Source organism: Mastigoproctus giganteus, chromosome 14 (assembly GCF_048544385.1).
Source record: "Mastigoproctus giganteus isolate SK-2022 chromosome 14, ASM4854438v1, whole genome shotgun sequence".
Lineage (NCBI taxonomy): Eukaryota > Metazoa > Arthropoda > Arachnida > Uropygi > Thelyphonidae > Mastigoproctus > Mastigoproctus giganteus.
Window position 1 is genome coordinate 66217370 of NC_143588.1, and position 25315 is coordinate 66242684.

Consider the following 25315-nt stretch of genomic DNA (forward strand, 5'->3'; position numbering starts at 1 on the left):
TCCCATTAATCTGACGTCTAATTTAATAAGCATTTAAGGGGCAGAAATAAGTGCAAAAGGACAAATTAGATACGTGATCTAAAACGTTAAACTGGGTTAAGTGCACATAACGAATGCGATGTGCATACGGAAACAGGATCAGCTATTCACAACATCCTAATTTACTATAGTTCCGATTGGCAAATTTATGTCGTAACATTCATGGCTTATGCACTGCAGATAACCATTTTAAATAGAAGGACCTGGATTGCACTGAATACATTTGGAAGAAACGTGAGAAAAACAAGGCGACAATGTTGACGAACTTCTACGAGTAAGTTCGAGAATTTCAATATTTTAAAATTTAATATTTGGTGAAACATGCGCACATATATTTCAATACGAGCATAATTCGTAGTGCTGTTGCACACACCATTCGATTTTCGCCCATATTCGACTTAGTATGTCTGGAGTTATGGTCAATTACAGTTTCTTTCTTTATTTTATTTATTTATTTATTTATTTTTTTTTTTTTTTTACATATCCCCACGTGAAGGAGTTCAAAAGTATGAGGATAATGTTTCGTCAAAGGCACATTATTAGATCACCTATTTCATCCATAAGTTTTCAAACTTTAATTTAAAGCCTCACGGGCGTGCTTATTGAAATGACGCTGAACAGTAGCTTAGAGTTGCCATTTCTCCTCCAGTGTCATCAGTTTATGGGAAAAAGATTTCCAACATATCTAGATAAATGACTTTAATGTACATATTTTTCACTTAAAAAATATCTTTTGCTTCTGTTTTAAAATTTAAAAATTTTAAAGCAGAAGTGTTCTTTTCAGGCGTACAGTATTTTGCAATAGTTGCAAAGGGGGGAGTGAAAATTCAAACTATACATTCAATTGCACTCACTCACCTTAAGCAAGAGCTTGTTATACGTTTACTTTTCAAGCTCGAAAACACTAAGTTTAAATTTTGTGCGTCGACAGTAGCTAACAGTCTCTTTTTTGTTTAATCAGTGGACATTTTATAGAAATATATTTTAATTATCAATATTTAAGATGCGGTAATTATCAAGTAATGCATAATGGTTATAATTAAAAGCTTCACTATGGCCGCTGTACGTGGTGAACCATGAAAAGGCCAGAGAATTCAAAAATGACACGAGACACTGGCGTCGCATGCTGCCACACAGCACAATTTATCTGACCAAGTCACAGTCGGTGTAATGACGCTAGAGGTTGTGATGATAAAATGTGAGAGCCATGTGTACTGCGAATGTGCTGGAAACATAGCAGCAGGGTCAGTTGCTGTCCAAAGAATGTTAGGAAACTAGAGAAAGAGAGAAAATCTTTATTGTACACTAAAGATACAATAATGTGCCCGCCACAGCCAGGAGCTTGACAATGATATAGGGTAATATAAAAATATGTACAGTATATAAAAATATGTACACTATATAAAAATATGTACAGTATAACAAAAAAGATAACATAACATTAAATTAACTTAAAAACGTAGCATTAACCATTCAATAGATATGAGTATAAGGCAGACAATACACCAAGGTATATACACGTTCATATGTACAAAGCACATATTTCAGAATATTCACACAAGTCAGAATATTTCACAGTGCCAAATTGATGTTCGGTATCGCATTTTCTTGTGAAACAGTTCATCGATTTGCCTGCGACGTGCCGTTCTGCGCCTCATAGGAGATAGCAAGTGGAGATATTAGTAACAGTCGACATCAGGGGTCAAACAAAAGGGGAACAAGTTCGGCCAATCAGCGCCTGTAATTGCGATCCGAAGCGAATTTCAGGAGATCAACTCCGATCGTTAGCAGGGCTTGTACTGTAGGAAGTACTTGGCCAGGTAGGAACCTGTTCCGTTGTAGCTGAAGAAGAGGGGTGGCTCGTAAGGAAGGAAGTGGAACATACCACTGACATATATCCCAGAAGTCATGGGAGTTGATTTTGCCAACCAGCATTTTGACTGTGGTCACAGTTCTCCTTATGCCGATTATTTGAAGTTGGTCGGCCATGCTGATGGTCCTCTGTTGGGGGGGGGGGGAGTCAATGTTTGCGGGTTGCCCACTTCGGTATCCAGTATTCACTGGCGAGGATGGGCTTCATGAGAGAAGGTACAGCGGAGGCCCATATTTCAGAGGCATACAGAAAGGTAGGATACACAACTGTTTTCAGATATCTGATTGTGGTTCTTGCGTCTGTGTTATGAAGCTGTTGACGGGCAATCCAGCGCATTCGGCTGATCTTGCGTAGAACACATTCGATGTGAGAGTTGAACCTAAGGTTTGGGTCAAAGGTTACACCGAGATCTTTGTGTTTAGTTACACTTGGAATAACTGCACCCTCCGGTGAGGGTTGTATGAATGTGGGACACTTCTTGGGAGAAAAAACCATAATAACAGATTTTGGGGGGTTCAGTTTAAGACCGAAATGGTTGAGATGGCTACAGAAAGCTGTGATCTTATTACAGATGTGATCACTCCTCTGTCGGCTGATGGTGGTATTTCTGTTAGGAACTTTGTAGCTCTTGTTGTTGTAGTAGGATTTTAGGAGCATCAGCGACTAGGGCCATATTGTTCCGTGTATACTGTCTGTAAATTGCGTATGTTCTGAGGTTGATTTTCTGTTTGCTGGACGGGTTTCTGGGAGAAAACACCATGCTACCTTCGCCTGAGCCCGACTAATTCAGCCATGTTATGAAAAAGGCCCATAAAAATTCCTCCCGTCGCCGACGGGACTTGAACTCAAGTCTTTCGATCCGGTGTGGGGAAGGAGCCGATAATACCAAGTATGGTACATACGAGGGGAGGAGACTGTTAGCAGTATACATTGTCATGCTTTCCTTGAAGTCGACCAGAGACTGGATATTGCTTTTAAAAACACTATCCTTGTGATATCATCATGACCATCACAAGGATTAAGGTCTGAAGAGTAAGGTGGCCAAGTATTGGCAAAATTCCGGGAATGATGTGATCACCATTAAATGTGGCTCGTGCGAGGTAGTGGAGCGACATCCCTAATGAAAATAATTGTATCTAAACATCCTTTCGTTTCAAGGGCAGGAACGTATAGTTTACACGTTTAACACGTGCCCGAACCTCTTCGAAGGATGATCCAGTTATGAAGTATTCTGGGTGCAAAAAGTAACATGTGGACATCACAGAGTAACTTCGTCTTTAATACGTGGAGATTATGTTCTTCTGTACTTGACAATAAAGGGTAATCTGCCAATGGAATATCTAGAGTCCATTTCATATATTAGTTTATTTCCTGTGTAAACAATTCGGAGTTGCCCTCGCTCCTGAAAATACCCATCTTATTCGTAAGCCATTTTCAGGAGCGAGAGCAATTCTGCTTGTTTAAAAGGGAATATACTAAAGTGAAATGTCTACAGTTGTCGCGACACCGCTCTGGCATTAGAGGACACTGGTTCATATAAAATAAAATAAAAAAAAAAATTTCTGTTTATACTCCGGGACGACCAAACAGTCAGAGGAGGTCACAAGATAGACAGAATACAAGAAACAGCACCGCATTTAGCAGTCACGGACTTGAACCCCGGTCACTCAAGGCACCCGCGTGCTTGACCACTCGGCTACGGCGGCCGCTTCATGTGGCACCATCTACCATCAGCGATTTTGTCAACAACATAGGAAGCTGTCACAATTGTGCAGCTTCCTATGCCCGGAGCTACAGACAAAGGACTGTTTCTTCGAATTTCTTCATCATCCTGGGCAACCCATTACTATTGTTTTGATAAAAGATCGTTACCAACAAAGAACGATTTTCATTAAAGTATCACGTGACTTTTGCTTGCTATGCTCGTATCTAAGATGATTAAAAGCAGAAATAAATCTCAACATTAGTCGTGTCGTAAGCTTTATTTTGCACACTTACTTTATACGGCGAAGAACGCATCCTGGTGTCACCTTTTGGATCTTTTTTCGTTTTGGGGTAGTCTAGACACTGTTCCAAATTTAATCTCGGGGCATAAGACGCCTAAGTGACACACTTTAATTATAACCACATTGTAAAATTGATCTTATCAAAGATAATCTAAGGCATTTCTTGAGCGGTAACTGTGTCATCTGAAGATAATAAAGCACTCAAACCTACGTTGCTATGTTTATTTACGAATTGGAATTTTGGAAATAAATATAATTATAGCAACGTAGGTTTGAGGTCTTTAAAAATAATAAACAACAAAGATAAAGGCAGTTTGATTGGCTATACTATTTGAATATCATCTCTTTTACAAACAATTTCGGCGAGAGAGAGAGAGAGAAAGTACAATAAGAAATATTTACCGAGAAAAATATTGAAAATAATATGTAAAAAAATCGAAAAGGTAAGAGCACAATTCGGAATAAAACTAAACCTCAAAGAAACAAAAGACACAATGATAGAAAAGTTCTGTGACAGAGCCTAGATATAATCCAGAAAGCAAGATTACTTAATGATTTTCATTACTAGGGCTAAAAAAAAATTAATGTTCTTCTCGCTTAACAGATCTGACCAGCTACCAGTTATAAGCAAAGCTAGTTCATTCAAAAAGGGATTTTAGAGTTTTTATTCCTCATTTGCTGTAATATCGGCCAACATTCTACTTACAATTGCAAAGTAGATAGGAAGTGCCTCGTGTGAATGCATTTTATGGTCCAATTAGAATGAAAAAGCAATGATAAGAATATGATGGCAGACTTCTCTCAGTAACAGGAACAAACCCGCTCACCAAAAGACTGAAAGTTTAAAATGGTTCGAAATGGAGTACGGGGGAACATGTGCCACAGACAGGAGCGCTAACTAGCAGGGAGAAAAATTTTTTATCCATAAGTTAACTTTCACAAAGTTATCAAAACTTTCCCAATATGCGAAATGTAAAACAAATTTAAATGGAATGGGATCAGATTCTAAGGATTCTCTAATCTCATCCCATTTATAAAACAAATTTTCAACATAATGTATCACTTAGCTGAATGAAGAGTTTCAATTAAATACAACTAACACAGCAAAACTGCTATAGTCCGAGCATACAAAAGGTAAGTGTCCCGCTGGATCCCACCCTTTGGTATGCGTCGATGCAAATTAGTTATGTTGCATTATTTTTCGCCTGTAAAATCGGAAGTTATGAAGCATTACTTGCATGTGATCTGAAACCGATGATCGCTGAGAACAATCCTACATCTCTTGCAAAAGGCTTCTGCAAGGTTCGAACCTGGTCTTTTCCAAACTTGTGGAGATGATAAAATCAGATAGAGGGTGCCCCCAACTTTGTTCTCTCAGATGAGCAACAGAAGCGAACTGAAATCGTGAGAATGTCCATCAAATTTCACATACATATACTTAACCAAAAACTGTTTTCAAAGAGAGTTGCCTCGTAGCCTAGAAATGTGCGTAGGGCAGAGAAATTTTCATACGCAATATTTTTCTACTATAAGTGAGTTTTAGTAATAAATGTAATGCAATTTTTAATCTAATCCTTAGAATTCTGTGAAAGGTTTATCATAATGTTCACACAGTGGTTTTTAAAGTAGCTGAACCCAGAATTGCCCATATCTCCGGTTACACTTGCGGAACAACATATAATTTGTAACAGTTAACTCAGCGATGGTTCACAAATGCCACTCTTCAGCATAACAGAACAGAGAGAGAGAGAGAGAGAGAGAGAGAGAGAGAGAGAGAGAGAGAGAGAGAGAGAGAGAGAGAGAGAGAGTTAAGGACTGGTGATCGTAGCGGCCAGTCCCTTAGTGATCACGCAATCTTCGAATGCAGACTTCACTGCCTACAACGCCACAGTAGCACGACTGTTTTTGCGTTGCCTTGTTGGAAATACCCGGCCGACATTCAACGTCATCCAGTTGGTCTACGAACGGCTCAAATTTCCGCATAGTGCTGCTTATTGTATTGCCTTTCCCCCCCCCCCCCCAACTTGTTCAGCCAAATATTTCACTTTCAAAGAAAGAAGTATTTTGTTATATTTTTATCCCCTTTAAAATAAAATATTTTCGATATATATCTAAACTAAAAACACATTTTTTCAGATTTAAATTCGTTTGGATTCTTTTGTTAAAGTAAAAAAAAAAAAACGCTATCAGTTTCGCGAAATTTTTTTCATTCAACTCCCATACAGTGAACTGATTGGTAATTCCTGTCTAACTTCTGTAAAAAAATTAAGTTTGAGATTACTTCGCAATAAAGCATCTCTGCTGTGAGCTTAACGCAGTGGCTTGTGCGGGATAGGTTACTGCGCACGATATGTGCTGCCATCTGTCCTTACGCTACCGATCTACACCCCAACCAAATTATATGTCAAATAAGTACTAGAAAGACGCAATTGTAAGGTTCGGCAATTTTAAAAACATTGAACTTAAATATGTGCAACAAAATTCTCTCTCTCACACACACACACAGGTTCAATCATTGAAACCATATGCAGTAGTGAAAGATTAGATAGATGAAAGAAAAAAGAAAGACGAAATGAGAGAACTTACCTTGCGGGCTGATGGTTCCTACATTGTGTCCAGGAAGTAAGGGGGCATGCTGTAGTGCAAGCTGATGTAGTTTAGTCAACTGAAAAAAAGAAAAAGAGTTCAACTGAAAAAAAAAGAGGGGGGATACTTAGTACTCACTACTTCAGCACAATATCTTACTTAAACATTCAATAAAAAGTAAATGCACTGTTTTATACATATGTAGTGAAAAACGTTTACTTTTGGATATTACCTAGGCAACCAACGGTACTATCTCCACATTGCTTTAATGTGCAGCTTCAGTCACAATTGTCTTTTGTCCTGCACTCGCTCTTAATGTGGAGATACCGGGAATTTTATTATGGCTATTGTACGAATGGGCAAGCATGATTTACACAACTAACCAAACTAGAACTGGAAATGTATTACGTGAAATTAATGTTACCAGGGAAAACTTAAGGGACGCTATTAACTCTCTCTCCACAGTAAAGCAACGATCGGGCCGGACCAGTTCCCATTCTTCATGGTAAAAATATGTAGTGCATACATATTTGACGCGCTCCACCGCCTCTTCCAACGAATACTAAGTGAGAGGGTTATCCCGAAAAGATATTATGTAAAACCACTTCCAAAAATAAACAACCCTAAATCCAGTAAAGATTTCAGGATCATTGCAATCGGATGCTCCGAAAAAAATATTTGAAAAAGCAATCCTAAACACCGTCAATCAGCACTGCGTTAGGGACAGGCCAGAATACTTGCATTATGTGCTTCCGCGAGGATCGACTATTACAAATTTAATGGAGACACTACTACGAATAGAGCGAGCATTAAATAATAAACAGCAGTTGGATGTCAAACAAGCCAATTTGGAAGTTTGAAGAATATACACTACATTGGTCTGAAACTAAATGAAAAGAAAACCAACAAAAAAAGAAGAAAATTAAACTTTGTGAATAATACCAGAGTTCAAAAAGCCCCACACATGTCGACCTTGACCTTAAGTAAGATGAAGGATTAACCTTCATATCTCAGTTCGAATATATTAGAAAGAAGACATACGCAGCACTCTGAAGCATTAGACAGAACTCACCGGTTTCCGAAGCCCTCATCTTATGATCCAATACATCCTTAAATGTGTTACACCAATTCCGTTGTACGCATCAACTATCTGGTCATCGGCCTCTGAGAAGAACATAAAGTCCTTAGGCGTGGAATACTGGCTCCTGAGATAGCTAAATAGGATCGCAGGAAAACCGTTTACCATTTCGAGAGCGGTCTTGTATGCTAATCTAGACATCACACTCTGGATGCATAGCATCATTACAAGAAACATTAACTCTGGCAAAGTTATTAACAGAGAAACTAGATGCGCCTAAAGTGGAAAATTTGATCACTCGCCCTCGGATGGTGCGACGGAGAATAAATGAGGAAGAACCAAGTCTCACTTGCGACTTGGTGTGACTGGACTCAGACTCTCCGGGGAGATTAATAATTTAAACATAGATCCCGAGAAACTATGTACAAATAAAAGATACAGGAAAGAAATCTTTTGTAATATGTACCGACAGGTACAATTTAATAATTAATGTAACAATATTTACTTTTTATCAATTTAGTAATTCATAACTACTTAATTTAAAAATCACATGCTTGTTTTTGATTTTCAAATTTTGTAAATAAGTTTATGTAAATATGCTTGTAAATACTAAAATAATGTAACCACACCTAGCCACATGCTGTTAATGTGATGTCTCGAAAGAGAAATAAACAGATAATTTGCCAAACTAATCCATCTTAGTGAACTTTGTGAGCGCATGGCACTGGGGAAATACAATTTTTTTAAAAAATTGTTTTTTTTTTTTAAATTTATACTTCTGGATAAATTCTTCTGACCGCCGCAAAGGGTCAGAAGAATTTATAAGATAAAGAATCGGTGGCGAAACCTTCATACTGCCAGGTCTGCTACCGAGGAGGTACGACGTCTGGTTTATGATTACAGGTTTAGTATTGTTTTCAATGCAATACACATGCAAGGCAAACAGTTTTACACACACTTGGAGGTACGCAGGGTTTTGCAATTAACTTGCCTTGACTTGCAGTCTAATAATCAACCTCACCTGTCATTCTATCAGAGTGGTTGGTTATTAGACTGCAAGAAGTATTCCAAACACAGATTGTCATATAGCATTTTTGCCCAAATCGTTTAAGTACTTTATTTGTTTTTTCAAATGGTTATTTTAACTTTCAATATCTATTCCCAGTGAAAAATAGAGGTTTAAAAATTATAAAAAGCAACAATAAGTAGTACAGTTTACGATGCTTATTGCTGAACTGTTTGAGATATCCTTATTGAGCGGCCCAATTGCTCAACTTGGAAACAAAAGTGATTAATAATTTACAAAATTATAGATTAGAGTAATTCTGATTAATATCATAAATTCGATTCCTGGTCGAGACTTTTCGACTGATATGCGGTTTCCACTATGAAATATGATTCGCGGCAGCTTTTTAAAGAGGGACGTAACTTGGCCAGGGTGATGGAGACCACCAAATTTACGAAAGCAAATTTGGTAGAGTAGAACTGAATTGGGAGACTCAATTCTATTGTAAAAGAAATTCAATAGAATTTATTTTACGGTAGAAAGCCAGTTAACTGAAGATTCAGGTGGATGAATTTCACAGTCTGTCTCAGTATTATATTCAGGCAGCTATCTCACAGAGCGGAAATTCAGTTACACAGTTCTCTAACTACTGACTGTTAAAATAAGTTTATGCATTCGTAGAATTCACCAAAAAATAAAATATTCACAAAGTTCGTGGCACTGCCCTAGGGTGTGATCAACAGAGCAATTAAGAATGGTTTTGATAATGTATAATTGAGTGTGGTGTAGTAATTTGTTATTAAAGTATTGTAGTGTATTAAATAAAGTATCTCACAGAGAATGCTAAGAGAAAGGCGTGAGTAATTACATTAGCAATCAGTTGATAACTCTAGATACAAGAAAATGCCAGGTTTGTTGCTTCGTTCACACAGAAAGTTGGTATTTTCCATTCAAAGAGAAGCCCAACATCCTTACGTATCTTATACACTGTTGTTTTATCACCGCAATGCATGTGCGTTGCTTTTATCCCTCTTTGCCTGCTGGAATGATGAAAATGTTCTTCCAAATGACCAGCCAAGCTGATTTAGTAAATCATCACTCATTATCAAAACGTGACAGCGCAAGTAATATCCCAGATGCGACATAAGAAACGAGCGCACCGATGACATCGTAGATCTGAATTAAGAAGCGGGGACGCCGTCAAGATATTGCAAGTTGTTCCGCGCCAAGTATCAGACTCAGATACAGTAAGACCGCAGGTCGATATATTGCGAGCACTGATATGGAGAAGTCAGAGGAGAGCCACAGTCCCAAGGATGTGCGAAAGGGAGCTAGAGAAGGAAACTTTGACTTTAGTGCTGCAGCGGTTCCATTTCTAACGTTCTGAATTTCTGCATCATTTCCCACCATTACGCACCTCCTCTCAGCCATGACAACACAGCATGAGCACTGGGATAGTGATCCATGCCACAGAGCAGTCACGTGGGTGCAGATCAACTGAACAAACCTATATTTCAGTCCATTAGGCGACCTGCCAGCAGCACTATCTTACTTCCTCAATTCGCAATCTCGGCCGGGGAAACAAGGGTTGCCTTGTTTGCGTTGGAATTCGTTGCATCTTTGGCTAATATAAATCCCCTTCCCTAGAGGAAAGGGGAAAGAAGTAAATGTTAATGAGAGCCAATTGGGAAAATATGAAGCTAAAAAACAGGGGGCGTGAATGCTATTTTGAACTGTTTTATCCCTTCTCCAACCGCTTTTCTTTTCGACGAAATTGCGTTTTTTTTTTTTTTTTGATCTCGTTCTCCATCAGAGATGTAGGTTTGCTCTGCTCCCACAGTATCTTTAGCGGTAGCGGGATAGCAAGAAATCTTATAACATTCCATCATGAACCATCTGGCAATCTCCCCAGATGCCACCTCAGAATATGCTTTAGACGGAATAGATGTGTGTGTGTGTGCCGGCGGGAGAAGAGATGAAGGAAGAAGATATGATTAAAGAGTGGTGCACTGTTAATCCCAGAATTCAAAATAAATGGGTTAATAAAAATTAACCGCGTGATTTCAATTAAATACAACTTGCACTAACAAATAACTTTAAAGGTGCATTGCTCATACTTACATCAGGATGGGGTATAGCGTATTGTCCTTGAACTGTATAGGCTTGACCACCAGCAAAAATTACAGGAGGCATCGCCGGCTTTGGACGGTATGGTATAGTTGCTCCTTTCGGTGGGGACTAAAAATAGAACAGAATAAAAGCATTTCATCAAAATTAGCAACAATATCGAGACGTATAGCAAGAATGCATCCAAAGGCGAACGCGCGCGCCCATACACAGATATGAAATAACAAAATATCCATTCATAAAAATGTGCTTGTATTAGTTTTCTAAATGCATGAAAGCACCGATGCTAGGCTCACTGAATAGATTGCTAGCGACAGAAGGAGGAACGAAAGTTATTGACGTTAATGTACAACCCCTGGAATTCCATTTTATGTTCATCACTTCAAGCACCTCCCTTATTTAACAGCTATTCTTTTTTTCTTCCCCCTTCTACTTCTCGTTTTAGACTGAGAAGCCTAGTTGTAATTAAACTATCAGATGGTTATATCTACGCAGTCTTCCTGGGGTTATACTTGCCGTATTAAAGCCAGCACGAACACCATCCTCGAGATATTTACTCATAAGAAACAGTAAGCGTTCCTCCTTGCTTCAACAAACTTTCCGACGACATTGTGACACCCTGCAGGGACTTGGGGCTATCAGCATTCTTAATTAAATAATTAATTACCAACTTGCTACTTAGCACACTTTGCATGCAACTATTACGTCAGATCTCTTTGGTGTTTATTCAGAACAGAGTAATTAATTGTTCTAAGAACAGGAAGGAAAAGGAGGAAAAACACGGGGAAACTAATTAAAGAATTTCACGTTAAGAGAAACTGCAGAGAGTAAAAAAAAATGAGTCACCTAAGGTGCTTTCCACAAGAAAAATCTAAACTTAGATTATGCAGTTTTTTTTTTAAACCCGCATCGAAATCTAAATAGATCATAAATTAAATTCCCCTCCCTCCAAAAAAAGCGCGTGCATGGCTAAATACGCTCTATACCAAATTTTTTTAATATTATAATAAATTATCCAATGTATACACTTCAGCACAGCTGTTAATTATTGATAATCGTGGGAATACAAAGGGAAAAAAGAAAACAGATCTATATCGTTGGTTTAATTAATGAGAGTAAGTAATGGATTTGTTTCCGTGCTCATTCAACTGGGTAGTAACGTACGTAGCTAATTTTCTTTCCGCAGAACAATAAGTTTTTAATGTTTTCTCTGACCAAATATGCAGAAGCTTCCTAAACAATGTCTTTGAGCGACAATGTGGCTCGCTAAATCTAACGGTTAAAAAGGCTCTTCTAGCCAATTTGACTCCGCTTCTCAAGTATACAGGGTATAAAAACGATGTACGTTTAAAAATAAGCCAAATAAAGAGACAATTAAAACGCTTTTTGTTAATGAGTAAATAGGAATTTCTTCTGAAGCATATACTGACTCGCTTCATTTGTGTTAATTTGTCAGGGAAAATCTTTTTGTTTGCTCTAATACTCGACAGCACTGCGGTACGATACAAACCGACAAGGTAAATAAGTGATAACCAATGCTTTTTTTGTAAAAAAATAGGTGCCGGTACTCATTCTTTGCTATCAAGGAAAATTGAAAATTAAAAGGATATGTAAAGTACTCTAAATTTTTTTTCCTGATACTGTTACTTTAGTAGTAATGTTTTTAGAATATGAACAACAAATTATTAAATTAAATTCTTCTGTTTATACTCCGGCACGACAACCAAGTCAGTAGAGTTTACAATAAATTGTCAATACAAATATTTATCGTATTTAGTAATCACGGGCTTGAACCCTGGTCCATTCAAGGAACGCGTGCAATGCACTCTTTCTCTTGACCACTCGGCTACGTCAGGCCATTAAGTATATTAACACAGTTTATTAAGCATAAATTTATAATTCAAGTATATAAAATTAAGAAAAATGTGAGTAAAATAAGTAAAAAATAACTGACTGATGATATATTAAGGAGCGGGAGTGCAGTAGCACACGCTCTTTGAGTAGACCGGGGTTCAAGCCCCTGACTGCTGAATACAGTCGATCTGCCAACCCGCACTGGACCAGCGTGGCAGATTATGGTCCATTTCCCTCAGCATGAATTGTTGAGGAGGCTTCCATCCTGCAGTGGGTTGATAATGGCTGCACTTCACCTTTTATATTAAGGAATCCTTATGTGCTGTGATGTAACAAATGATAATTAAGCTACGCTATAACTACAATCTGGTAAAAAATAATAACATAAGTAAAAATAATTTCGTAATAAAGTTTTTGTAGAATATTCCAAATTTTCATTAAGTTCTCATCGGACACTATGCCGACTTCTTTTCTTCCTCTTTGTGTGTCGGTTGCTGAATGACGTTTCCGAAGCAGCCACCAATCGACATATTTTGCTGAATCGAAGCGGGTCAGCGGTGGGCCTACAATTTCATTAAGTGAATGCGAAAGAGGATTTTCACAAATAAATCTAATCGCCAGCCCAACCAGAGCTTCGTTGATGACAAAAACAGTTTTTTCACTACTGTTTTCAAGAAACAGCAGTGAAGAAACTGTTTTTGTCATCAACGAAGCTCTGGTTGGGCTGGGGATCAGATTCATTTGTGAAAATCCTCGTTCAAATTCACTCGATGAAATTTGTATCGTACTCAGAGCGTTCATCAAATGCTTCAATTCTTCCGAAACCTTCTTATCAATTAGGTATCCCCGAATTGCATTTATCATCATCAGCCATTTTCAATCCACTGCAGGATGAAGGCCTGTCCAGCAACTTTCCAGTTCCTTCTGTTTTGAGCACTGGCCATCCATTTACTACCCAAAAACTCATGAATTTCATCTATCCATCTCCGCCTTTGTCTTCCAGGTTTTCTTCTAGCTCCTCTTGGGTACCATTCTGTTATTTTCTTAGTCCATCTGTCATCATGTCTTCGAGCTATGTGTCCTGCCCAAGACCATTTTAGTTCTTTAGTTTTGATAAGAATGTCCTTTACTTGAGTTTTCTGCTAATCCATGTGTTTCTCTTCTTATCTAACAGTCTGATTCCCAGTATAATTCGTTCCATTCTTCGATGTGTAGTTCTCAGCTTCTCTTCCATTCTTTTGGTGAGTGCCCAAGTTTCACTTCCATAAGTCATGGTGGGGAGTATAAATTGATTCATTATTTTACGTTTCAGACAAACTGGGATATTGCTCTTCAGTATGTGACTATATTTCCTGAATGCTATCCATCCAAAATTTATTCTTCTCTTGACTTCCAGCCATTTATCATTATTACAGCTAATAACTTGTCCCAGATAAGTATATGACTCCACCTTTTCAATTATTGCTCCTTCAATCATTATTTCCCTTTCCGTGACATACTTGTTCATCATTACTTTTGTTTTAGCCATATTCATCTTTAGTCCAAAATCCTTACTAACTGTGCATAACTGATTAAGATTTTCCTCTAATTCGTTGGGATCGTGGCTTATGACCACAATGACATCTGCAAATCGTAAATGGTTTAGGTACTCTCCGTTCACATTGACTCCTTTCTGCGACCAGTCTAATCTTCTGAAAGCTTCCTCAAGGGCAGCAGTAAACAGCTTTGGAGATATTGTCTCCTTGTCGAAATCCTTTCTCGATTTTAAATTTCCTACTGACTTTGTCTAGTCTAATAAAGGAGGTAGCACTCTCATATATTTTCTTCAAAATCATAATATATGGGGTATCTATGCCTTGTCTTTCCAGTGCCCTAAACATTGCCTTATGCTGTATGGAGTCAAATGCCTTTTCATAATCCACAAATGCCAGGCATAATGGTGTTTTATATTCATTTGCTTTCTCCATTAGCTGTGATATTACGTGAAGGTGATCCATAGTTGAGAATCCTGTCCTAAAGCCAGCTTGCTCTTTCGGTTGATTCTCACCAAGTATTCTTTCTAATCTGTTAGTAATGACCCTTGTGAACAACTTATAGATGTGGGATAACAAGCGAATTGGTCTATAATTTCCAATTTCTGTTTTATCTCCTTTCTTATGTAGCAAAACTATGATTGCATTATTCCACTGCTTAGGCGTCACACCTTTTCTAATGCACTTTGTGAAGAGCCTTGCCAGTTTTTGTGTTATGTCTCTTCCTCCCAATTTTAACAACTCTAGAGTAACTTCATTTTCCTCCGGGGCTTTCAGATTCTTCAATGCATGTTCTACCTCATCAGGAAGAATATCGGGTATGTCGTATGTGTTGCTACTTTGCAATCCATCTTCCCCACTGCTGGTATCATTCCCTCGCTCCTTGTATAATTCTCTATAGTACTCTTCTGCTATTTGAATTATGCCTTCTCTGCTGTTTATAAGTACACCATCGCTATTCTTCAGTTTCAGTATCATTTGTCTTTCTGTATTACTGCTCATGGCTGCTGATTTAAATCCTTTGTTTTCCCTTAATGCTTGTTCTACTTTTCTTGTGTTAAATCTTCTTATGTCCTCTCTGAGTCTCTTTCTAATGGCTTTGCATAACTCAGTATACTCAATTTTCTCCCTGTCAGTGTTTTTCTTGCTTTTCATTTGTCGTCTTCCGTTCATCACGACAAGTGTTTCTTGACTAATTTTTTCTTCTTTGGATTTCTGTTTCCCTATAGGTTTCTTGGGCTTTATCACTTTCAGAAAGTTGTAATATTCCTCGTCGATATCTTGGTCCTGAGCAGTCTGCAAGAGCTCAAACTTATTAAGTTCCAGTACATACTGCTTTTTCTCCTCCTCTGTTATCTCAAAGACCTTTGTATTATTTACTCGAGTCAGTTTTCTCCTTTCCTTTAATACATCTATATCAAGTGTACATCTTACCATTCTGTGATCACTTCCAACATTTACCTTATTCAGGACGGTAACATCATTCACAATATATCTTCTGTTAGTGAGGATGAAGTCGATTTCATTAGTTGTTAATCCATTTGGACTCTTTCATGTCCACTTTCTGTTCACCCTTTTCTTGAAAAAAAGTGTTCATTACTGACAGTCCTTGAGATTCTGCAAATTCCACAAGTCTTTCACCTCTTTTATTTCTTTCACCAATTCCAAAATTTCCTATAGTTCTTCTTTCTGCGCTGTTTTGCCTTTTTCCAACCTTAGCATTGAAGTCCCTCATAATAATAGTGTAGTGGATTTTCTGCTCATCTAGAAGACTCAATTTCGGTGTACATTTCTTCAACCTCTTCATCATCATGGCTCGATGTTGGTGCATAAATCATTATAATCTTTAGCTTGTACCTCTTAGAAATCTTGAGTATTAGTCTTGACACCCTTAGTGATGTACTTTTGAATTCCAAAATGTTGTTTTTAAAATCTTTATGGACCAGAAACCCAACTCCACCTTCACTCCTTTCACTGTTTCCATTGGTGTACAGCAGATTTCCACTTGATAAACTTATAAGTGATTCATTTCTTCTTGTTGTTTCAGCCAAACCGATGATATTCCAATTCACATTTTCGAATTCCTTTTCCAGCTCTAATATCCTGTCTTCACCGATGAGTGATCATACGTTATAACAGGCCAAGTTCAGTTCCGTGCATGGCAGCCTGGTCATACCCAGGCTGCCATGCACTAAATTGCATTTAACTGTAACTTAATTGACAATTTTCTAACTTCATTTTCACCAAATGCAAACAATTCATGTTTAGAAGAATTAATACCTTCCTTGTCCTCTTTTTTTTTTTTCTTTTTTAAACTGTCCAATATGTCAGTGTCATTCGGATATGCAGCTACTGTGATAATGTAAACAGAGATAGGGAAAATGTGGATAACGCACTTCCGCGATCAACAGATGATTATTTGTCGGGGTAAAAGAAAATCACTCTCCAAATTCTCGAACGGGGCGTTTACAGTTGATTCACAAAAGTGTCCAAACCTACGGCCCGCTAGGAAAGTGAACTAAAACAGCATATTAATTTTGTTAATTATCGAAAACATTTTCTCATAAATGTTTTGTTCAGTAAATGTAATTGTGTATTGTACTTAATAAAAGTTTCGAATATTTTCAATTTTACTTTTACACGCAACAAGATATGGAAAATGTAACACACTAAATAAATCTAACTTTGAATTTTTTTGAATATGGCCCCTGTACGGGAAAAGGTTGGACACCACTGCAATAAAAGGTGGGCCAGAGCCCATTGGGAATACACCTTGATCTGCTCACTCTTGACTAGCGCGACTTCTTCGTATGTGGGGCAGGTGGTCGGATAAGTTTTACCAGGTACCACTAAGTTGTAGAATACTAATCCCTTTAGATCTCTTAATTCGTGCAGCAGCACTGATTGCCTAATTTGCCGGAAATGGGAATAGTGCGTACCGAGTTAATTCTCTCCTAATCCGTTCGCTATATGAAAATTTTATTCGCTCAACGGAAACTTTTAAATGTAACTTCCAAGGAGAAATTCAAAAAAATTCGCTATAAAAGGACTTCGTTAAACAAAGGTCCGACTGAGTAATTTAGAATTATAAAAATGGTTATACAGTTTTATATAGTAAATATCTTAACAATAGACAGTGAAAAAAATGCAAATTTATTTAAATAATTTTAAGCTTATTTGAATAGTAGGTAAACACGTGAAAAAAATTTAACGAATATTACAAATTTCGAAGTGCATTGCATCCAAATGTCACACGTCACTGTTAATAAAAGGTGTCGGTACGCCGTACCGTTCCAAAAAAAAAAAAAAAAAAAAAAAGCACTGGTGATAACTAATACCGGAAACAGAAATGAAATGGGACAGGAATAGGTAAAAAATCGTTTCTAAGCAGTTATTATTCACTTTTTTATTTTAGTTATTTATTTTTTGGCACAACATTTGAGTAGATAATGCACTTGTGATGTAGCCGATGTTGGCTGAAATACAAAAAAAATTAGTACGTCAAGAAACATTTCAACTATTGTCGTCGGTACAAGAACTTTGCGACAGCGTCACCTTCAGTGTAATCAAATACAGTACTACACACTGATTCCTTTAATTCGATTGGATGACATTTAACATAATTCGTAGGAACCTATTCAAAAAAAAAAAAAAAAAAAGTAAGTATTCTAATCTGTGTGCTTGAACATATTCATATTATTCAAAAATAGCATCAGCATCAGCTGGTGGGCAAATTTTTCAATTGGCTGCTAATGTACATGAGAAGACTGTCCCTTCAGCCCTACTAGTTAAAATAATCGCCCAACACTTTTACATTTTTTATGTTGTTTGCAATGGAACTGCCAAGGAAATGTTACTCTATTTTGGGCGTAGATTATCTGCACTATCATTAAAGTAAACATTCGGAATGACTGACTTTTCTGCATTTTCTTTGCACGGTCCTCATTGATATCTACAAACTTCCTGTACCGGAAGTGCAGATGCAGCAATGTTATAGTAGACTGCGTTCGGTAGCAATCACGCGCTCAGATAATAAGCTCCGCCTACTTACCTCCATCATAACGCAGCAGATTTGATAGACGCATTTCCTGATTGCATCCGCTGTCCCAGATAGAGTCACTGCTCTTTCCGTAGAATTGGGGAGCATCTCACTAGCTACTTGGATCGATGCTCCAGTTATCTAGAAACAAAAGAAAAATGCATTAGTAAGCATAAACATTTTACATGAGAACCATAATATACTGCTAAATGTATTCTATGAGTATATCCATTTCTAAATAAGAAAGGCAATGGTAATACACATACAATTTCAGAGCCGTAATCACACAAACTATTAACATACACGTGCTCCCAAACTATCTACGCATCAAATTTCTGTTTTCCAGGGACAGCCACATAGGTGCTAGACGTTTTCAAGATTGGTACACAAGAACGTTATGTGGATTCACACAAGCTGGGTGCGTAACTCTGTACTTGTTCCAAAAGATTGAGATCACGCAATGCACATATGTATGTAATATGTGCATTGCGCAGTCTTATACCATCTTCCGTAACCGCCACAGATCCTAAAAGATTATAGACGTTAAGGATTTATTCAAATTTTAAGGAAATTTTTACATTTATTATTGTCATGCAGTTTAAAAACTTCTCATCGCTTATTTATTAGTTATCATCTTGTCGAAATTTCTGCAAAGCTCCAGATATTAACGTTCTCACCATACTTGATCTTTGAGCTGAAGCTCGAAGTACGTGTTTTTTTTTTTTTGGAAAGGAGTCGGCGATTTTGTTTTCAACTTTATTTATGACTGTCACCATGTACAGTACGTACAGGCAAAACCTATTAATCAGCCACCAGAGCTATTTACATATTACACAAATATATACAGAACTTTTCACAGTCTGAAGCACAGCAACTAAGCAATCGTATCCTGTTGATAAACATGCAACGTAATACGTAGATGAAATAAAGCAACAGTGAGGAACAGAAGTCCGCAATTATACAGAGACTCAACCGCTTCGAAATTTTAACACAAAAGAGAATTAAATTATTCAAAATATGGAATTTATAAACTTAATTATAATTTACATAATGATAAATGACAAAATATAAAATATTTAGACAGTTATCTCACTTGAGTTCTTTTGAAGGAGGCGTTCTTCGAAATAGGAGTTCTTGGAACAAGCTGCGTGGAGCTTGTTCCCACATCATGCAAGTTTTTTTTTTTTTTTTTTTTTGGTAGTTGTTGGCGCATCGGCTTCCGTGGCCATAATGCACCTCCCAAGGTTTTTGCAGTACTTTGATCCAAGCCCGAGGCGGGATTCGAACCCGCGACTTTTGGGTTGCCAGGCAGGCACTTTACCCACCCGGCTAGTCCGGTCGGCCCATGCAAGTTAAGGGATGTATCTTCCATAATTACTTGAACGAAAATGCAGAAGAATTTCGGCTATTCAAGTAAGAATAATTGACAGCTAAAAGAAGCGGACAATCTACCTTGGCGTTAGCAAGTCTGTAAAGAAAATATAAGTCGTTATATTTTCTTCTGTTGTAGCAGGAGCCGAGTTTGACGACATGAAAATGTCTGCATAGCATAATCTTCAGTGTGGTATGTGATCGTATTACTATAACAAAGGTATTTGATTTATCTTCTTTGAGACGTTTCGATCTTAACGTGGGGAGATGTGGTTTCCAAATAGCCGATGCGTAATTTGGAACGGGTGCTACCAAAGATGAATAGGTTATGCCTTGTCTCATGTAAATTTGGATCTATGCCTTTTAATAAAACTTGTCATTCTGTACTGAGTTAGCAATAATCAATTAGTTTCTATGGTAACTACAGAGTCCTTTACACTGTCATATTATGAAAGTTTATAGAAATCCAATGTATATCAACAATTTAAATACATATTTAAAATAAACAGGCGATTTATTAGCAGTCCATTGATTATGTCAATGTCCTAGTGCAGTGATATAGCTTATAAGCTTTAAATTTTATAATGGTTTTAAGACCAGCAATATTTAATGTGCGAGATATCATCGAACTATATGGAACAGATTAAAAAATGAATTTTAAATCTCACAAAGTGAGAAAAATTTCGACTGACACACACACACACAGTGAAAGGAAAACAGAATATAATCAGAACGGAAGGAGCAAACAGAGAATTTGCACAGGTGGTCGGTCGATCGTTCAATGCAATCGGCAACTTAAGAAAAACAGAAGGAAGTTATTTCTTCCATTAGTTAACACTAATGGAAGAAAGGCGTAAGCGTGACATTTCTAATGGAGTAAAATGGACGGAAACTTCGAAAAACAACAAAACAAGGCACAACTGCGGGAGCACTAATAGGATGAGAACGGCACATTTATCAGCTTGGTCAACAGAGACGCCGAATGATGAGGAAAAAGTCGAAGAATTGCTTAGCGCAATAATGCGAAGGACACTTGAAGTCACATTAAAAACGGAATGCTATAGGGATGGTGTAATTGCGTTATTCTTGGAATGAAGCAGATAAAACCTGAAACTGTGACATTTATACGTAAAATGTTTACTGTATGTAATTACTGGGTAGGGTTATGTGCATCCCCTGGTGACAACAGGTCAACTTTGTCACGAGTGATCCATTTGAGAAGGTCCAGCATTCTGCACAAAACACAACATAGAAGAGATGCTGGGGAAAAAAAAAAAAAAAGCACAATAGGAAGTATTAAAATTATCCCATAGTAACATAATAAATCAGCGAATCGCTGAAACTCTCCTCCCTCTTGCTGTTAGGAAATATTTTGTAACTTAAGACCCGGTACAAAGGAGATTAATGTAAATTAGAAGTTTAATCTCTTGACGCGTACTACTGATTAATGACAACGAACTAACAACACTGAACGGTCTACTGGAAAGGGCGAGAAAAAAGCTAAAGCGATGTTTAACTGTTTCACCGAGCTATTAGTGCATTACTATTGCCCAGTTAAACCATTTATCAAGCAGAAATAAGTTCAGCTTGAGTAGTTAATGAAAAGGGAACACGGTTTGACGTGAACTTGACTGAAAGGGGAGAATAAGTATACCAGAATTTAATGGAAGGTATCTGGTAAGATATTCTAGTAATTTTCATATTTAGCAATATGCCGTTGTCTTTCTGAGGTTAAACTGACAGAAAAGTGAGACGTGTACAAATCTACTTCTACATCTGAAATCTGCACTGTTACCATGTATCTGTTAATCCGTATATCATGAAACATAATTTTATTTATTTATTCAGTTGTAACCACCAGAGTTCAGAAGGAACCGAAGCACAATGGAACGTTATTCCGTCAATGATTGGTAAATCGTTGACAAAGAATACCGTATTTCAACTATTTTTAAAACATATGATCTAATATCCTGACAACGTACACCTTTTGATTAATCCATTTAACGAACATAGTAGATTCTCGTTGTTTTTCCATTCTGGACCATACCACAATATTGTTTCCTGTTCTGTCCCCCCCCCCCCCAGTTCCTAAATTATTTAAAAAAATAAATATAATCCCAAATTTTCTTCTGAGCTGACACGCCTCATTTGATTTCAGTTTGAATGCAACGGTGATTAATAATTAAATACACCATCATTCGTTTACAAGAACAGTACGCTATTTTCGCCCTTCAACTCATGAAATAGCGGTTCAAGTGGCCATAAATTCTTAATTGACGTGGTAAGCTCATTTTGCGAGAATAAATCCATGCTACACATTTAAGGAATCAAAGAATGAGAATATTTCATTCTATCAGCTTTTTTTTTTTTTTTTTTTAACTTGCTGAATCACACGGTATGAAGGTAGCAGAGGACGAAGTAATCCAATGTAACGGTACTTCGAAATGAGATACCTTTTGCAGGAAGGAGACAGGTAGTGTTAATGTAACTAAAAATATATGCAAGTTACTTTAATGCGTATATTATGTAACAGAAGGAAAACAAACGAGCAAAAACACTTACCTCCCGTATTTCTTTAATTTTAGATCCTCCTTTTCCAATCAGCGAACCACACTGACTAGCAGGAACTATAAGCCGTAGCGTAACGGCTGGCTTTGGGATGTTCACCCCGGCTGTGGTGGTTTGCAGGTCCTAAAGGAATTACACAAACACTTACTAACAAACTTTGAGGTACGTTATTTAATAATTAAATTAGCCTGAAATTCCTACTGATATTCATTGCGTGTGCGTGTGTGTGAGAGAGAGACTTCTAACGAGTTGAATGCAACTGAGAACAGGCTAAACGTTCAAATAACCCTTATTGTTGGTATAGTGAAATAAGAAATAAATTATGTAAACAATTTATGCAGAAATACTAGATAACAATCTGTTTATGTTCGAAATATTGCACCTTAAACCTCTCCGCAGAATCTGGAATTCTGTAATTTAATTAAATCCCAAATGGATCAGTCAATCGCAGAACTTGACGTAACTCCGAGTGCAAGAATAATAGTAAAACTTTTGTCTTGCCTGTTATTATATTAGGAGAATAGTAAATTTATCACAGCGCTAACTCTTATGTACCAACAAACATTACTACAAAATATCTCTGAATACAGTTAAATATTCAGAAATATTCTATTACCAAATTAAAAATATTTTGCTAGGATGCATACAATGGATGAGCAAAGGGGGTGAACTCTCTACACCACAACTGGGCCCCTATTGTCAACCCGTTTGCATCTGCTATTCTCTGCACAACAAATGTAAATACTGTATTGTCCACAAATTCATCAGTCTTTGTTGCTGTGTTTTTTCATTACATTGTATATTACAACTGCATTACATTGCAGTTTTAGAAAATGCATACATTTTCTTCCAGTACTTCTTCTTGCCTACATGAAATTTATACCAGTTTATTTTTAGCTTATTGTAAATAATAAAAATTCATCGGGAAAAAAAAAAACTTTGAGCCCATCTGTGTTGAGAGCGCGTATTTCTCACTTTTGTCTTATTTCCTCTTATCCTACTAGACATTTTCGACTGTGAGAGTATCCAAAATGCACGCTGAGCTTGGATTAGGAGGGTCTTTGCTCTAATTAGTTGGACTATTCGATCTTCTAAGCTATGAAACTTATTAGATTCAGGTGTCGCCAACCATATTATAGCACATAAGTACAACGGCATATGTGCAATGCACTACTGTTATTATTTTATATATTGCTTTTAATTCCTTTATCCTGGCTAATCCTTGTCTAAATGGCCATAAGGCCACACAACTTTTTGTCTCAATGTTTGCTTTGAGATTTAGTCTCATGTCTTTAGACAAATACCGTTATCTACAATTCAGTCTAAGTTGCTAATATATTTTTAAATATCATAGCATAACCCAACCCTAGGTTAGGATTTGGGGGATAGGATCCCCTAATTCCTTCGGTCCCTAGGCGGTGGTAGAACTGGTGGTATGGTATTTTTGCCACTTACCCGGAGCTAATTTTGAATGTTTCCGATGCCTGGAGGATAGCAGACTCATCACATGCAAGTTATTATTGCGAAGAGCAATTTTAGAAATTAATGGAGGACTACCTCAAACTATAAATTAATAGCTCAATTTAGAAATACCCGGAGCAGAGGCAAAAGTATAAATTCTGGCCTCCTCAGCCAAATTTCCCAATGACCCAAAATTATCTTTAAAACCATTCCAAACCAGCCATCGGGTTCGCTATAATTCCTTGACTTCCCGGTCGTGGCGGTATGGTAGTGTTGCCACTGATCTGGAATTAATTTTGAATGTCGCCCATGCTTGGAGGACAGCAAGCTCATCACGTGTATTGGGAAGAGTGGTTTTAAAAATTAATAAAATTGAGCTTAAAAAAAAAAAAATGCTTTACATCGAATTCCATTTAAAACAATAATATTTCAACAAATGTGAAAGACGACAGAAAAATCTCTTATCCCTCACCTTAAACATACTCATGATAATAATAAAAAAAAAGTTTCTATTATGAAAGGCCACCAGATGACACTATCGTCAAGAATGAGACTGCCATTTCCTGAATTCATAGCCAGAAATCGAATGCAAACCTCATTTCTCTCGACAGCAAAGGAAAGAAAACACCAATAGGCAGTTCTTGTACTTCGCACCCTGCACACGTGCGTGAAGTAGTTCTTATTAGCTTTAACATCGCGTTTTCGCGTGACCTGCTGGACGGAAATTGTTCCATATGACAAAACAAAGACAGGGCCTTCATCCACACGTCTCCCAAATTTAAATTTAATGATAAGATTGCCGGGAATTCTAGGCAACAAAATCTGTTCATTACGTATGACTGCATGCAGCAGCGGCAAGAGAACAGTTTATTGCATTGAAGCTTCTAAAACAACAACACTAAACTAATACTTCAATAAACTTCTGCAAGTCTTTCGCAACATTTCGTTCACTGTGGCTCTGGGATGCAGGCTTTGGCTCCGTAATTGAAGGGAATACCGTTCGATGAACTGCTTTGGCTGACTGAAATAAGAACAAACTACTTTCTAAAATAATAAAATCTCCAAGCAGAATGCGCTATCTTCATGAAATAATCATGGATTTTAGTTCTTAAGAAGTGGCCGAAAATAATTTAACACTTTGCATGAGGACCAGGAAGCTTAATTTAAAAGCTCGGTAATAAAAATCTGCGCCCAATCGCACTAAAGTACTAACACCACACGCCGGAGAATACGCACAATTTTGATTTCAAATTAAGTCCGTTGTGGACTTGGGGGGGAAAATGAAATGAAAGGTCAGTTTATATTCGAAAAAGTTCAAAAATGTTATACGCTTTTTGCCTGTTCCATTAATAGCGGTAAAGTACCTGTATTTTTCATGATTGGTTTCATGTAACAAACTACACTAGTGGACAAAAATTAAGGTATAGTCGAGTTTGCACATTATTGTGTAAAGTGAGCATATAATTGTGCACATAGATCAAGCAATTTATGCAAACGAGCACACTGCGATATGCAAATACCGGAGTTTTATATAGAGAAGTCGACTGTGCACAGGTAACAAAAGCACGTCTTAGTAACCTTTCATCGTCCAGTGACACAGGAACACTGTACGAGTGATTCATTGTAGTGGAGATATCAAATGTCAGTGGCCAATCGCATATGAAAGTGGCAAATTTCCTAAATGCCTATCGAAATATGATATGCCGACTATGGAAATTTAGGAAAAATATCGAGAGGAGCTGACAAGGTCGACTAAGGGTCACAACACCAGCAGA

At 37.4% G+C, this 25315-nt stretch overlaps 1 protein-coding gene across 8 annotated transcripts in view; it reads right to left on the reverse strand.

The window, feature by feature from the left end:
* Positions 1-25315, reverse strand: part of LOC150075188 (poly(rC)-binding protein 3-like) — a 739881-nt gene that overhangs the window by 174318 nt on the left and 540248 nt on the right. For 7 of the 8 annotated variants that reach the window (XR_016547921.1, XM_090389203.1, XM_090389202.1 and 4 more), the window contains 4 exons: positions 22074-22202; positions 18153-18281; positions 10710-10826; positions 6505-6607 (listed from right to left, as the gene is read on the reverse strand). Coding sequence is in view for 7 of the 8 variants with exons in the window: in XM_090389203.1 (XP_090245329.1) it covers positions 6505-6607; positions 10710-10826; positions 18153-18281; positions 22074-22202 (478 nt within the window). In the remaining variant the exon portion in view is untranslated. The remainder of the gene's footprint in view (positions 1-6504; positions 6608-10709; positions 10827-18152; positions 18282-22073; positions 22203-25315) is intronic. The other variant, XM_090389201.1, reaches the window with a different exon arrangement.